This window comes from Schistocerca nitens, chromosome 2 (genome assembly GCF_023898315.1).
Source record: "Schistocerca nitens isolate TAMUIC-IGC-003100 chromosome 2, iqSchNite1.1, whole genome shotgun sequence".
Lineage (NCBI taxonomy): Eukaryota > Metazoa > Arthropoda > Insecta > Orthoptera > Acrididae > Schistocerca > Schistocerca nitens.
In genome coordinates this window covers 456,776,216-456,791,412 of record NC_064615.1, presented here as the reverse complement: position 1 = coordinate 456,791,412, position 15,197 = coordinate 456,776,216, and the positions used below count along the sequence as shown (strand labels likewise).

The following is a 15,197-nucleotide window of genomic DNA, read 5'->3' as shown; positions in this document are numbered from 1 at the left end:
TGAAAAAAATGCTGACTCTGTTGTGGGACATCGTGGAATATTCCCGCTTCAGCCGAAACCACCCCTTAGAAAAAATTATGAATTACTGTGCTGGTAAACCCCTTACGTTATTTGCTTTTCAAACAGCTGAGCAGAACTGAACGTACTCAGACACTTCTCTTTACTTATTCTGATCAACACTAAACTGAAACACAATATTTTTAGCGCAACGCAACCTGTCTTTCAATAATCCCTACAAAAGAATGGCCCTGACTAACAATAAACTATACCTTTCATGAATCACTTACCTCACAAAAATCTTTGTTACTGGAACTACTGCAATATAGCGAGCGCCAATACTGCCAGCTAAATAAAAGATTCTAACTACTGTAGGCACAGTTAGCAAATGAAAGATTTTGATAGAGAACAAACAATTTATTTACCTTAATAGTGTTCAAAAGTCATCATCCAGTCTTACAAATTTCGTTTTTCTGACAGATACACGTCCAGATCGTCCGCTCTCAAAACTCTGCCATCTCTCTTCTCACATCCACCACTGCTGGCGGCTCGCCTCCAAAAGCGCAACGCTACACGCTGTTCACATCCAACTGCCCAACATTACAATAGCAAATATTCCAACAGTGCCAACCAGCCACAGACTGCACACAGCACAGCCAGTGATTTTCATACAGAGCGCTACGTGACATTACCAACATAAAAACCTAAACAGCCTACTTACACAACTCCTACAGTTTCATGAAGTTCCGATAAGTGGCGGAGCTATGTGTAACCGTCAAAATGGCGTCGTATGTAACAGAGATGCTTTCCAAGCAGAGAGGTGTTATTGTGTTTCTTTTGGCGGAAAACCAGAGCATTGATCTGATGTGTAAATTCGACTTGTGAAATTTATTTCTTTGTCTAACGTACCAAAGTGTCCGTCATTTGGTACGATGGTGTTACCAGATATGAGGAAATGATACACGTTTTCATCTTTCGAACCCAAACAAACAAGGGCATAATATAGTTTGAAGACTGATATAGTTTGATTTTTGCACCGCCCGCTGTGGCCGAGCGGTTCTAGGCGCTTCAGTTCGGAACCGCGCTGCTGCTACGGTCGCAGGTTCGAATCCTGCCTCGGGCATGGATGTGTGTGATGCCCTTAGGTTAGTTAGGTTTAAGTAGTTCTAAGGCTCAGGGGACTGATGACCTCAGATGATAAGTCCCATAGTGTTAAGGCCATTTTTTTGCACGGTGTAGGTAGGACTGACACAACTCACATTACATAAATAATGGTAACGCAGCGTGTTTCTCGTCATAAATCGCATCTGAATGTTGCTTGTGTCTAAGATCTTTCTGCGACGCTGCTGCTCGCATTGGGCGGAATCCAACGACTGCCTTGCGAGTATTGGTTCGGTGGGTTCAGGCGGGCCATACTTCGGCACGTTGCAGCACCTCAGCTGTACTGCGAGACTAGCGGCAGAGAGAACTGTTTGTCTCGACCGTGCCGAATCGTACTGCCTCGTGAAGTCCTCTGAGTCTGAAAGCGGGCTTGCGTGCAGCAGTATACGGTAGTGCGATGACGTCACGAGCATCGCCGACTGTCTGCACTGCGACCATTGTTGCGGCTTCCCTTGACGCGCAAAGAAAGAGGAGCGAGCCGACAACAGTGCGGTTGACATCACTGCTCTAAGGAGAGGCACCTCGTTGTATTTCTGAGGAGCAGCGTACACCATCATGATAGATGCATCCGTCATTGGAGGCCCCGAGGGGCTGTACGTATTAAATTTCGCACTCCATACACCTACATCTACATCAGTATTCCGCAGTGACACTAAGGCGGAGGGTCCTCTGGTACCATTAACTAGACTACCCTTCCCTGTTCCACTCGCGAAAGGCGCGTGGAAAGAATTATTATCGGTAAGCCTGTCTGTTAGCTCTACTTTCTCAGATTTTTTCATCGTGGTCAATTCTCCAGATATATGTCGTAGGACGTAAGATTATGTTCGACTCTTCCCGGAAAGTAATCTTTCGAAATGTCGATAGCAAACCCTTCCGTGATGCGCAACGCCTCGCTTGTAGTGTCTGCCACAGGAGCTTGTTGAACGTCTCTGACGACTAAACGATCCCGTGACGAAACGCACCGCTCTCCGTTTGGTCTTATCTATCTCTTCTATCAGCCCTATTTGGTAAGGGTCCCAGATTGAGGAACAACACTCAAAAATCGGTCCAAGAAGCACCTTGTAAGCGGTTATAATGAGTTACATTTCTTTAAGATCCGTCCTATGAATCAGTGTCTGACATGTACTTTCTGTAGTGTCGGCAGACTTGCCAACACTACGCCCACTAATTGAAAGAGGCGGCCAAGATGCACGCGCTAACTCACGAAGGATGGAGTGAGGTCTGAAACAGGAGACTTAATGAATGTGATAAAGAAAACACATATCTTTGGAATATACTTAACTTTTAATACATCCTTGTATACATCGTTCTTGATGAGACATCTGGAGATTGTGGCGATACAAGTGACTCTTTATATACAAGCTATTTAAGGCTAATGGCGCCTTGCTAAGTCGTAGCCATTAACTTAGCTGAAGGCTATTCTAACTGTCTCTCGGCAAATGAGAGAAATGGCTTCGTCCGTATAGTCACTAGCAACGTCGTCGTACAACTGGGGCGAGTTCTCGTACGTCTCTCGAGACCTGCCGTGTGGTGGCGCTCGGTCTGCGATCACACAGTGGCGACACGCGGGTCCGACATGTACTAATGGACCGCGGCCGATTTAAAGCTACCACCTAGCAAGTGTGGTGTCTGGCAGTGACACCACATTCCTCCCCCGCAAATCGGCGAACGGTCGTGTTATAAGGCTTCCGCCCGCCGTGGGGAGGACCCCATTTTGACGTATGCGATGAGGTGGGGAGCCTAACAACAGGCGAGGCTGCGCCACCCGCACCCGGCCATTCGGTTCGAGGGGAGCTAGGAAACGCCTGAAAACCTAGTCCAGGGTGCACGTCAACATGTGGTGTACGCGCCCGTAAAGAAACAGGAGGGGCCGAAGGGTCGACCTCCATTGCGTCGGGGTATCCGACGCGCGAAGACGACATCGGGTCCGGAGCGGGCAAGCGTTCCATGGCGGAGGACAGCTGGTCACGGGAAGCGAGCGGCGGTTGCAGCGACGCGTCCACTGCCGGCGGCGCCGGCGGGAGAACAGGCGGCGGCGGCGGCGCGTCGCCATGAGGCAAAATGGAAGGCAGCGTCGGTAACACCTGGGGATGAGGCGAGCCAGTAGATGGGTCCCCAGGGCGCTGACCGGACGGCACCGTCGCTGAAAGCAGACGGGGAGCGGCAGAACCCGGGCGACGACAGAGGCGCAGCTGATTGAGATGCCGACGCACCTCACCAGAGGCCCCCAAAACCAAATACATCGCGCGGCCGAGGCAGCGAAGATGCACCCTGCGAGCCAACGCCGTGAACCGCGATAGTTTCGATAGAAAACAACGTAGCCAGGAGCAAAAGCAGTAGTCTGCCGCTGCACTGGAACCTGATGCGGCGGATGCAGCAAAGACATCAAGGTTCGATGAGGACGACCATGGAGCAACTCAGCCGGCGAGCGACCATCGCGGGGCTGAGAGCGATACGAAGACAAAAAGAGCAACAATGCGTCCTCCCTAGAATGCGACTCTTTCAACTTCAACATCTGTGACTTGAAAGTCCGGACCAACCGTTCAGCGGCACCGTTTGACTGAGGCGAAAACGGCGCGGATGTCAGATGTTGAATACCATTGGCCTTGCAGAATGACTGAAATTCTGCGGACATGAATTGTGGGCCATTGTCGGAAACAATAGTCTGTGGTAGACCTTCAATACAAAAGATAGCCGATAACGCTTGGATGGTGGCAGATGACGTCGTGGAAGACATACGGACAACAAAAGGAAAATTACTGAAGGAATCGACAACAACCAACCATCGAGCATTCCAGTATGGACCAGCAAAATCGATGTGCAAGCGTTGCCAAGGGGAAGTGGCTGTCGGCCTTGCAAAGAATTTCCGCAGCGGGGCGGATTGTTGTTCGGCACACGCCACGCAAGAAGAGCACATATTCGCAATCGCAGCATCGATTCTGAACCAAGTACAGTGCCGACGAGCAAGTTGTTTCGTACGCACTATACCCCAATATCCTTGGTGAAGAAGCCGTAAGACAGAGGACTGTAACGAACGTGGGACCACGACTCTGGAGTGATCATTATCCGAACGCAACAACAAAACACCACGTCGTACAAAAAGTCTCTCCTTGTGAGCAAAAAATCGGCGAACCAACGGATCCTCGATCCGTGACTTTGACAAGGGCCATTGCGTAGCAACAAAACGCAAAACAGTAGCAAGGACAGGGTCAACAGCTGTGGCTGTAGCGACACGACGAAAATCAATCGGAAACGATTCGACCACGTCATCGGTTTCCGAATCAATGAACATGCAAGAAAGTTCGGAAGAATCGAATGCTTTATCCTCAGCAACAGGCAAACGGGACAACACATCAGCGTTTCCGTGCTTAGCAGTGGACCGATACAAGATATCGTAGCGGTACTGCGAGAGGAAAAGAGATCAGCGAATGAATTTCTGTGCTGTACGTGGAGGTACAGGCTTGTTCGGATGAAAAAGCGATGTCAAAGGTTTGTGGTCTGTGATGATGGTAAAGTGACGACCATACAAGAAATCATGGAACTTAGTAACACCAAACACGAGAGCTAAAGCTTCTTTCTCTATCTGGGAATAATTTCTTTGCACTGACGAGAGCAATTTGGACGCAAAGGCAATAGGACGATCATGCGATCCATCTTTGTGCGCAAGCACAGCACCGATCCCGAATTCCGATGCATCGACCATCAACAAAAGGGGTTTCTGGGGATCGAATGGCGTAAGGCAAGTATTTGAAAGCAACGCCGATTTCAACCGGCGAAAGGCGCGTTCGCATTCCGTCGTCCAGACGAACGGAACACCTTTACGGCGTAAGCGATGAAGCGGAGCAGAAATGGAAGAAGTGCGCGGCACAAACCTGGCATAGTAGTTAATTTTTCCCAACACACTCTGTAGCTGTTTCAAGTTCTGTGGCGAAGGCAACTCCTGGATGGCACGGAGGTGCTCTGGACTCGGATGTATGCCTTGAGCAAAAAACACACATTTGTCCTTCCTCAAGCGAAGACCATTGTGTCACAAGACCTGAAATAACGTTCGTAGGTTGGCTAAATGTTCGTCTTCTGTCTGTCCGGAGATCACAATATCGTCCAGATAGTTCGCAGCAGGAGGGACCGACACACAAACAGTTTGTAAATATTGCTGAAACAATGCAGGGGCGGATGCACACCCGAATGGCAGTCTTTTGAATCGGTACAATCCAAGATGCGTGTTAACCACCAAGACGCGCTGGGATTCTGCGTCCACCGGTATTTGCAAGTACGCATCTGCTAGGTCCAATTTCGAAAAGTATTTATCCGGGCACAGTTTATCAAAAAGATCTTCCGGTCGGGGCAAAGGAAAAGTTGCAGTCACAAGTTGTGGATTCACAGTTGCCTTGAAGTCCACGCAAAGTCTCAGTTGTCCGGAAGGTTTTGGCAAAATTACTAAGGGTGAGGCCCAGAGAGAAGCCTGCACACGTTCAATTACACCTTGAGATTCTAAATCGGTTAATGTTCTTGCGACCTCATCACGCAATGCGTGGGGAACATTGCGCGCTCTGAAAAATTTCGGTTGCACGTCCACTTTGAGTTCCAAATGTGCTTCATAGTTCTAAGCGCAACCAAGGCCCGGTGCAAAAATGTCTGCAAATTCGTCACAAAGACGAGAAACACTGGCTGAAGGCACAGTCTGGTTCACTGATAGGACCTGATTTACGATAGACATGTTAAACAACTGAAATAAATCTAAATCAAACAAGTTCACTGCCTTAGAAGAACGAAGAACGTAAAATGACACAAGTTTTGTTTGTCCCTTGTATGTGGCAAGAAGGCTGCACTGTCCTAACACAGGTATCTGCTGTCCTAAATAACTATTGAGCTGAACATTTGCGGCACGCAACGGAGGTTTGCCCAGTTGTTTGTACGTGTCTTGATTGAGCAATGAAACTGCAGCTCCGGTATCAAGCTGGAATGGTATCACTTTGCCTCCAAAGTCTAAGTCTACAAAAAGTTTATTATCCTGCTGACGACAAGAGCGACTTTCACGTGCAATTTGAACTGAGACAGGTACAGAAGCACTTGCGACTTTACGGGAGTTCCGGCGACGTCGACGCACACTTTTTGTGGGACGAACACAGTCACTGTTAGATAAAGTGGCACTGGACGGGGTGGAATTAACGACATGAATGTCCATGGGCGAAGGTCCACGAGCCTTATTGTCCCTGGTTTGATTCCGGCGCGAAGCAAAGGGCCTGGAATGGTTTTGATTGCCTGATCCTAGCTTTTTCTGGCAAACACTTTGAACATGTCCTTTCTTATGACAGTAAAAGCAAATAGCTTGGCGTGACGGGCAATTTTCACGCGAATGTCGAGTAGCACACCGCGGGCATGATTTGAGCACGGCATTGGCCTGCTTACGCGGCACACGTGTTTGCGAGCTAGGCTGCAGCTGCTCGGACGTGCGCGAGGGCCGTTTAACGTCCCGTGCTGCGCGCCCGGCGGGCCGGTCAATGTGACACACTGCTGGCGAAGTTTCAAATGATTCCTGAGCAAAGTCAAGTGTGTCTTGCCTATCTAAAATGTCTATCACTTGTTGAAGGGAGGGATTTACTAGTTTCAAAATCTGTTCCCGTATGCGAACATCAGAAACGTTCTGTGCAATTGCATCACGCACCATGGTATCTGAATAAGGAAGTCCACATTCACATGCAAAATCACAATCCCTAGTAAGTCCTTGCAATGTTGCAACCCACTCCCTATTAGTCTGACCGGCCGTACGTTTGGTACGAAAGAACGTATACCTTTTGGCAACTACATTAACTGGTTCTTTGAAATAGGCATCTAAAGCAGACAAAATTTCGTCGTAGGACAGAGTTGCTATGGGCTGCAGTAGCGATGAAACGGCGGCGGCCGCATCGGGGTGCAGCACACATTGACCCTGGACGAGCTGTCCAAGGGCATCCCATAACGCCTGCGTCTGCTGATTCTGCAAGCGATAAAATTCGGACAGTACATCTGGCGAAGCCATGACACAAGTAATGTAAGCAAAGCAAAAAGAACGGAGACCGTTTTTACGCTCGTCGCCAAAATTGTAGTGTCGGCAGACTTGCCAACACTACGCACACTAATTGAAAGAGGCGGCCAAGATGCACGCGCTAACTCACGAAGGATGGAGTGAGGTCTGAAACAGGAGACTTAATGAATGTGATAAAGAAAATACGTATCTTTGGAATATACTTAACTTTTAATACATCCTTGTATACATCGTTCTTGATGAGACATCTGGAGATTGTGGCGATACAAGTGACTCTTTATATACAAGCTATTTAAGGCTAATGGCGCCTTGCTAAGTCGTAGCCATTAACTTAGCTGAAGGCTATTCTAACTGTCTCTCGGCAAATGAGAGAAATGGCTTCGTCCGTATAGTCACTAGCAACGTCGTCGTACAACTGGGGCGAGTTCTCGTACGTCTCTCGAGACCTGCCGTGTGGTGGCGCTCGGTCTGCGATCACACAGTGGCGACACGCGGGTCCGACATGTACTAATGGACCGCGGCCGATTTAAAGCTACCACCTAGCAAGTGTGGTGTCTGGCAGTGACACCACAGTTTCCCCACTATTTGTTTTTTGTAGTCATTCCACTTAATGTCGCTCTGAATAGTTACTCCTAGATTTTACGGTAAATACTGTTTCTAGAAATTTATTACCAGTAAAGTGTAGTGGATTTCTTTTTTTTATGTACACACAAATCGGCACATTTATTTACGTTCGTGGTAAACTGGCAGAGACCGCACCATGCATCAATTTAATGTAGAGCATTTTACAAATCGATGCCAACGGCCTTGCCGCAGTGATAAAACCGGTTCCCGTCAGATTACCGAAGTTAAGCGCTGTCGGGCTGGGCTAGCACTTGGATGGGTAACCATCCGGTCTGCCAAATGCTGTTGGCAAGCGGGGTGCACTCATCCCATGTGAGGCAAACTGAGGAGCTACTTGATTGAGAAGTAGCGGCTCCAATCCCGGATACTGACATACGGCCGGGAAATCTGAACGTTGACCACATGCCCCTCCATATCCGCATCCAGTGGCGCCTGTGGTCTGAGGATGACACGGCGGCCGGTCGGTACCGTTGGGCCTTCATGGCCTGTTCGGGAGGAGTTTAGTTTTTTTATTTTACAAGTCGATACTGTCTTCTGGCGTTTCTTCTTTCTCATAAACAACCGCATCATTTGCGAACAGTCTTAATGAGCTTCCGATGTTTTCAACTAGATCATTTATATTCATTATAAGCACTAACGGTTCTATCGCACTTCCTGGTGGTGCTCCGAAAATTACTTTTAGACCTGTCGATTTTGTTCCGCGAAGAGCGAAGTGTAGGACTATCTGCAAGGCAGGCCGGAATACGGTCGCAAATCTGGTCTGACTTTTGCTAAGCTCGTATTTTCTTCACTAGACAGCAGTACACAACAGTGTCAAAAGCCTTCCTGTGGTCAATCAAGAGCCCTAAATCACTTAAAATTTAATAAGGTAATCTTATTGCTTTGCTCTATACGCACAGTACGGAAAATTTCGCTATTTGCTGTCCTTCCTGCTGTTGCAATTTGAATGAGTAGCAAGGTGTGTACTGTGACCTTGGATTTATGCCTCTCTCTTATCATTCCTTTTCACAAGTCGATACTTGTCAGCTATATAAGTAGTTGTCCTTATATACACGTTATTGGCAGTGACACGCAGAAAATAAGCGGGCGGGGTAGCGCCGTGATTGGCATTCTGGAGGACGACGGTTCAAACCCGCGTCCAGCCATCCTGATTTAGACTTTCAGTGGCTTAAGGCAAATGCCGAGATGATCCCTTCGAAAGAACAAGGCCGCTTTCTGTACCCATCCTTCCCTAATCCGAGCTCGTGCTCTGTCTCTAATGACCTCGTTGTCGACGGGACGTTAAACACTAATCTCCTCCTCCTTTCTGTCAGGCGGCGAGGAACTGAGCGGGCACAAACCTTTGAGTACCTCAACCGATGGACGAGTGTGTCAGCGCTACCAACAGAGACGTCCACATGTGCAGCGAGGTGTTCGATTGTGATCCGTCTGTCACCTCGAATGAGAGTGTCCACACACTCCAGGAATCGCAGCTGTGTGCGGCCGGCAGGCACGCGGGAGGTCGGACAAACTTGCTCGGCCTCTCTGCGATTATGACAGACGCTTAGCCCAACGACTCTTCGAGCTTGTGTTAACTGCCGGGTCACCGTAGACATTATGCAAGTCGCTACGAATATCTACGATGTTTATGTTTTCCGACGAAAGAAATTGAATGGCAGCTCCCTGCTTGAAACGTACCTCCGTTACAGACGCAATTTTGAAAGTTACTTATAGTGCCGTAGCATGTCGGAAGTTCATGAAACTATAGGGACCAAAGCGGACATATTCCACTATGTCCCACAACGATTTCCGCGTTTTTTAACCAAATTGGCCGAGAAAAAAAACTGTTGCATCACTTATTGACCTCCCCTGCTATTTCGGGGATACCGACCATTGTCACAAGAAGATATACAGTCAATTACCTCTACAGTGACTTGCTCTGCTCTTTACCTGAGTACTTTTTACTATTTCAACTTGTGAAGTGATTCGTTCTCATACTGGTGTTCCCTGCTAGACCCATCGCTGGCAAAAATGTTCGATACATCGGGTCATTCCTTATGGATGCTGCTATTTTCTCAGACGTTATCGTATTTTGAACAATAATGAAGCCAGCTGGTCTTTCCTGGCAGGTCCAACACAGAGGTGAGGCGCAGCTCTCTGCGGCTGACCAGCGCCGCCGACCAGGCGGCGGCGTCACAGCTGGAGGCGCTGCCGCCGGCCCGCTTCTTCCTGGAGCTGTACGGCGGGCTCGTGCTCGGCTGCATCCTCCTCAACCTGGTGCGCGTGCGCGCCTTCTTCTACCTGTGCCTGCGCGCCTCCAGGAACCTGCACGACCGCATGTTCAACTGCATTCTCAGGGCAGCCATGCGCTTCTTCGACACAAATCCCTCAGGGCGGATTCTCAACAGATTCTCCAAGGATATTGGCTGTATCGACGAACTCCTGCCGATGTTTGCGATGATGATGATTCAGGTAGCTTTTGTTTCTAAAGAGAATTTCTAAAATTTAACTATGTCCATTAAATTTATTTAATTGTACTGGTTGAAAAATAGTGGGCTGTGAAGTGTGACAGTGTTACATGACGCAGTTGATGCGGAGAGTTAGCGGTGAAGACAATTACGTTTGGAGAAAATAATACGAGAATGTAACGGACATTGTAAATTTCTTGCACAATGAAGTATCAGAACAATAGTCAATGTACGGGAGCCACTCAACTTCACCAGAACCGAAAACATTCAAACAGTCACTTTACTCCAGTCGAAAAAAAAAAAAAAAATGGCCATCGCATCTTTTCTGCAACTTGAAGAGTCTTATTTGGTTGATTTCGCAGATGTCGCCAAACAGTTCTGTTAACGCGCACTGCAAAACGCTCAACAAACTGAGACGAGCCTTCCAAACTGGCCGGAGCAGGAAACTGTCGTCTGGGATAGTCTTCCTCCACTACAACGCTTGTCCAAAAACCACCACCCGTACCAAGGGTAACATTCAATTTCTCCGCGGGGAATTTCTCGACAGTTCATCCTAAAATTGCGACCTCGAATACAGCGACTATTATCTGTTGCTGCACTCAAAGAAATGGCTTGTTGGACAACGGTATGACGAGGACGACGAAATCAGGACTGCCTTTGTCAAATGGTTCAATTGGCACCAGGAGAACGCTATTCAGATGAGTTGCAGAACTTAGCGCAACATTACAACAAGTGCTTGGAGATGAACGGCGATTACACGGAAAAATGAAGTAGGTTTGAATGAAACTAATACCAGTTCTATAAGGTTTTTCTAACGAACACGTTTCTTTGTGATGTATCACCCGACTTTTCGAATATACAGCTTAGATCACATCACCTAATTAACAGAATTATTGTATAGACTCATAAGAAAGAAACTGCTCTCTACCTTGACAGCTGCTGGCGGCCCTTCGAGACTAATCTTAGACATTTCCATCCGCGCGAGTTTAGGAATTGTCATCAGGGAAGATTTGGACACTTTCTGCGAGCAATATGTATCTCTCTGAATGAATATCATCATATAAAATGATATCCTGGATGTTACTGGTTAATTTTCTTTTCAGTATTATAATAGTGTCCGTAGTAAACCAAAATATGAATACCCAATCCAGTACAAAGCTTCTTCTGTGTTTCACAGAAGTGAAGACTGCACTTTTCTTCTCAGATTTTCTGTTCGTTAATGCTCCCTTCTGTATAAGACAGTGTAAGAGTTATTTCATCAGATCTCATTACATGCTTTCATTTGTCACCAGTCGTATTTCTGTGCTCCTTGTACCACTGAAACCTCTTCTTTGATCCGACCTGATTTATAAGCAGTAGCGGCTCTAAACGTGCTATTTGTTTGACGCTGTTTTCTCTAAACTGAGAACTGTATTAATCTCAGCGCTTACTTTTCACTAATTGGCTTGTTATTAGAGACAAAAATCGTCTTTACTCTCTTATTGTGTCTGTCAGTACAATTATTTTATCTCCAAGACTACACTTTTTTTCCATTGTTTCCACTACGCAACGTAGTACAGTAGTTAAGGCACTGGCCTGGCACTTCGAGCAGGATTTAAATCCTCGTTCGAGCACCCATAGTTTGGATTTTAGTTGTGTTTTCCTAGAAACCTTAACCCAAATGCTGGGATAATTCCTTTGAATGGCCGTCGGCTGTTTGCCTTTCATCCTTTTCCTGTCAGGGCTCGTACTTTGTCTCCAACGAAATCGTCGTCCAAAAAGTATTAAACCCTTATCTTCTCCATTTCTTCCCATGAACTCCGTGTATTTTCATGGTACCATATTCATAAGCTCTAGCTATTGCACTAGATTAGCAACTGTTGACGTGCTTGAATCAGCTATAGCAACATTGGCAATTTGTTTGTTGCTGTTTTTTTGTATTGCTATTGTCTCAGGTTTGTCAGGCTATGGTGATAAAGCAGGACTAGCAGGGAGTAGACCGGTCGCCTGGTGCAAGTCTTTTGAGTTGACGCCATTTCAGCGACTTGCGCGTCGACGGGGATGATGATGATGATGAGGAGGAAAACACAACACCCAGTCCCTGAGCGGAGAAGATCTCCGACCCAGCCGGGAATCGAACCTGGGCCTCTTTGCACGGCTTTCCGTCGAGCTGACCAGTGGTTATAGTGCCCAAATAAAATAAACAACATTAGTGCGTTTCAAAGCTTGCAGAAAGGAGCTGTGCTCTCTGATATTTATGATGCGAATTGAGATTATTGGGCCCGATCCCTATAAGAGGCTGCAGCTGCTGCAGCAAGATGATGGAGGCCCCCAAAAGAACAGTTGTTTCATCGTAGGAATGATTACATCGAGGCTCATTGGAACACGTGTCGCATCGAGAATAAAGAGGAATCAATCCGGCGTTTTCTATGCAGAATATGGGTGACGCCGTGATTCAAGGGATTTCACATGGGCAGATATTCAAGGCGTTGCGGCTACGAACGCGAAGTAAATAAATAGTGTAGGTTGTCGATACTCACTTTCCACCGCCATTAGTTACCATCGAAAGTTGATGAATTAAGGTAGAACTAGACTTCCATGTCTCATTCCGAATTTTAGATGATGAAAAATAGGCCCATTTTCTAAAGCAGATAAAGCAGCAACCTAATGTACATCTCTTATCAGAGTATAGTACAATAATAACGAGGTTACAAGAATTTCAAAGCGATCGCTTTGTTGCTCAACGAACATGTGACGGACCCTATTAGTATTTATACTTGTCTTATTCTCGTTTTTTACCTTAAATGAGTTTGGATTAATATCCGAATCTTATTTTGATTTAATTTAGCGGCTTCATTTTCTTTATACGGTAGCCTAATAAGATTTTTGGAAGCAGTTTACATTAGTTATAAAATGACACACTTACAGTCTATCACCATTTGATCATAGCAGCTGACAAGATACCTAATGAAACAATTATAACGTTTCTGAACTATCATCCATTCACAGCTCGTAAGTAAGTGGCAAGGCAAAAGGCTTCCGAACATACAATGACACACTGAACAATGGCGTTTATATCACTGTATACTTACTTAGCATCCTCTAACATCGTCACAGTTTTGTGGCAGTGCAGTACACACGGCTAAGACAGTTTTACATTTTTGAAAATGTTTTACTCAATCAACGAGGATGATGGAAGTTAGCAATTTTAGTAATGTACACATAACTTCATAGCTATGAAGCAGCACTTGTAACTATGCATGTCTGTGTACTGTTAATGAAAGAAATACTCTATGAAATTTCTACGTACACAAAGGGATATTGGTTACCATTTGTATAACACGATAGTTTGCAGTCAAACTAGTTGAACTTCTTACGTGATATATTACTAAATTCTAGAAAAAACACAAATTTTCCCCTTGTTGCAAAAATTAACTGAAACAGCAACTCTTGCCTTTTGTGATGGTGCGATTAACCCTCAGTTCGTTGGTGTTCAGACATGGTGCGTCATATTTCACCACCTGTACGTTTTTGTTTCTTGCGTACCTCTTTAGGTACAATTACTATTCCAACAGTTGTACTTATTGCAGCACATTGATCAGAGGCTCATAATAATTATGTTGAGTAGGAAGCAGCCACATCTTGTCTGCCCTAAGATTTCGTCTTGCCTTACACGAAGCGGAAAACAGCTACGTATTTCCAGGAGCAGACCCCACTATGAAATGTTCTGTACAGAGCTATGCGCTTACACTCCCAGATGCAGCACGCCACTGTATTGGAGGGGGTTGCCGACTCGTTGCATGCGATACGTCCAAAGGTTTACAAACTATCTCACTAACTGTGATAAGATTACATAATCTCTTTGCTTCTTTGATGTAATTACTACACATCTCTGCTGATATAAATTACTTAGAACAACAATAAAGAAATAACGCTACAGTAATCGTATACAATCGATAAGTACAACAAACTGTATCAGACAAATAAAAAAATCGACAACTCAAATGTAAAGCCCCGTTACATGTGCGTAACTTGGCACTTACATAGCCCACAGTAGATGGCCTGTACATCTGTCTTTGTTGGACAGATGAGCTGTCATCTACTTTTGTGAAGTGCACGTGAGCTTCATAATTGGGCAACGAGAAATATAAATAAGTTTGCTGGTCAGAGGTAGGAGGCTATCTTCTCTACATGGCACTGCGATGTATGTCATCCTTGATGACAACATAATACTTGGGACGTAGGTATGTTGCAGAATAAACCGTGAAACTATGGACGAAGTAAAACTATTCCTTACCAGTTCATAGTCTGCATAGCTGACATCCATCTACTTGATACCCGATCACTGATACAGCATTTGCATGCCTTAGGTTGAACTGTCTCTAGAAATATTCTGGATAGACACCCATTTCTAGTGACCTCATTGATGTGTCATTAAAAACTAATCTTCATTACTTTTTATTTGGATGCCATATCCATCTCTCTCTCTCTCTCTCTCTCTCTCTCACTCACACACAACTGAGAAGGGACACATCAAATATCACTCAGTCCAGCTTCAAAAGAGACCCATAAACTGTCAGAACCATTCCTGTAACACATTTCACATTGGCCTAAAATTAAGGTTCAGAATTAACTTTTTGATCTACGATTAATCTTTCGAACGTATATATTTTTTGTGGTAGTAACCGCGTTATTATTTCTTCATTAAATACCAAGAATTTGCTTTCTCATTTCAGATTTACCTGGTGCTTTGTGGAATTTTAGCAATGGTGGTAGTGGTGAACTATATTTATATTGTTCCCATCATCATCGTTGGAGCAATGTTCGTCTATATGGCGAGACTTTTCATAATTACTGGAAGAAGTGTGAAAAATCTTGAAGGCATTCGTAAGTAAATAAAACACTCATTAAGCAACTAAGTGAACTGTTCAGGTACCGAGATGAATTAAAATGAGTCACATACT

The 15,197-nt window shown here is 45.7% G+C and overlaps 1 protein-coding gene and 1 pseudogene across 1 annotated transcript in view; both read left to right on the top strand.

The window, feature by feature from the left end:
- LOC126236341 (ATP-binding cassette sub-family C member 4-like) overlaps positions 1-15,197 on the top strand; it is a 229,687-nt gene that overhangs the window by 156,542 nt on the left and 57,948 nt on the right. Inside the window, exons 16-17 of the mRNA XM_049945567.1 lie at positions 9,916-10,258; positions 14,970-15,120. Coding sequence (XP_049801524.1) covers positions 9,916-10,258; positions 14,970-15,120 — 494 coding nt within the window. The remainder of the gene's footprint in view (positions 1-9,915; positions 10,259-14,969; positions 15,121-15,197) is intronic.
- Positions 7,981-8,098, top strand: LOC126238023 (5S ribosomal RNA; annotated as a pseudogene).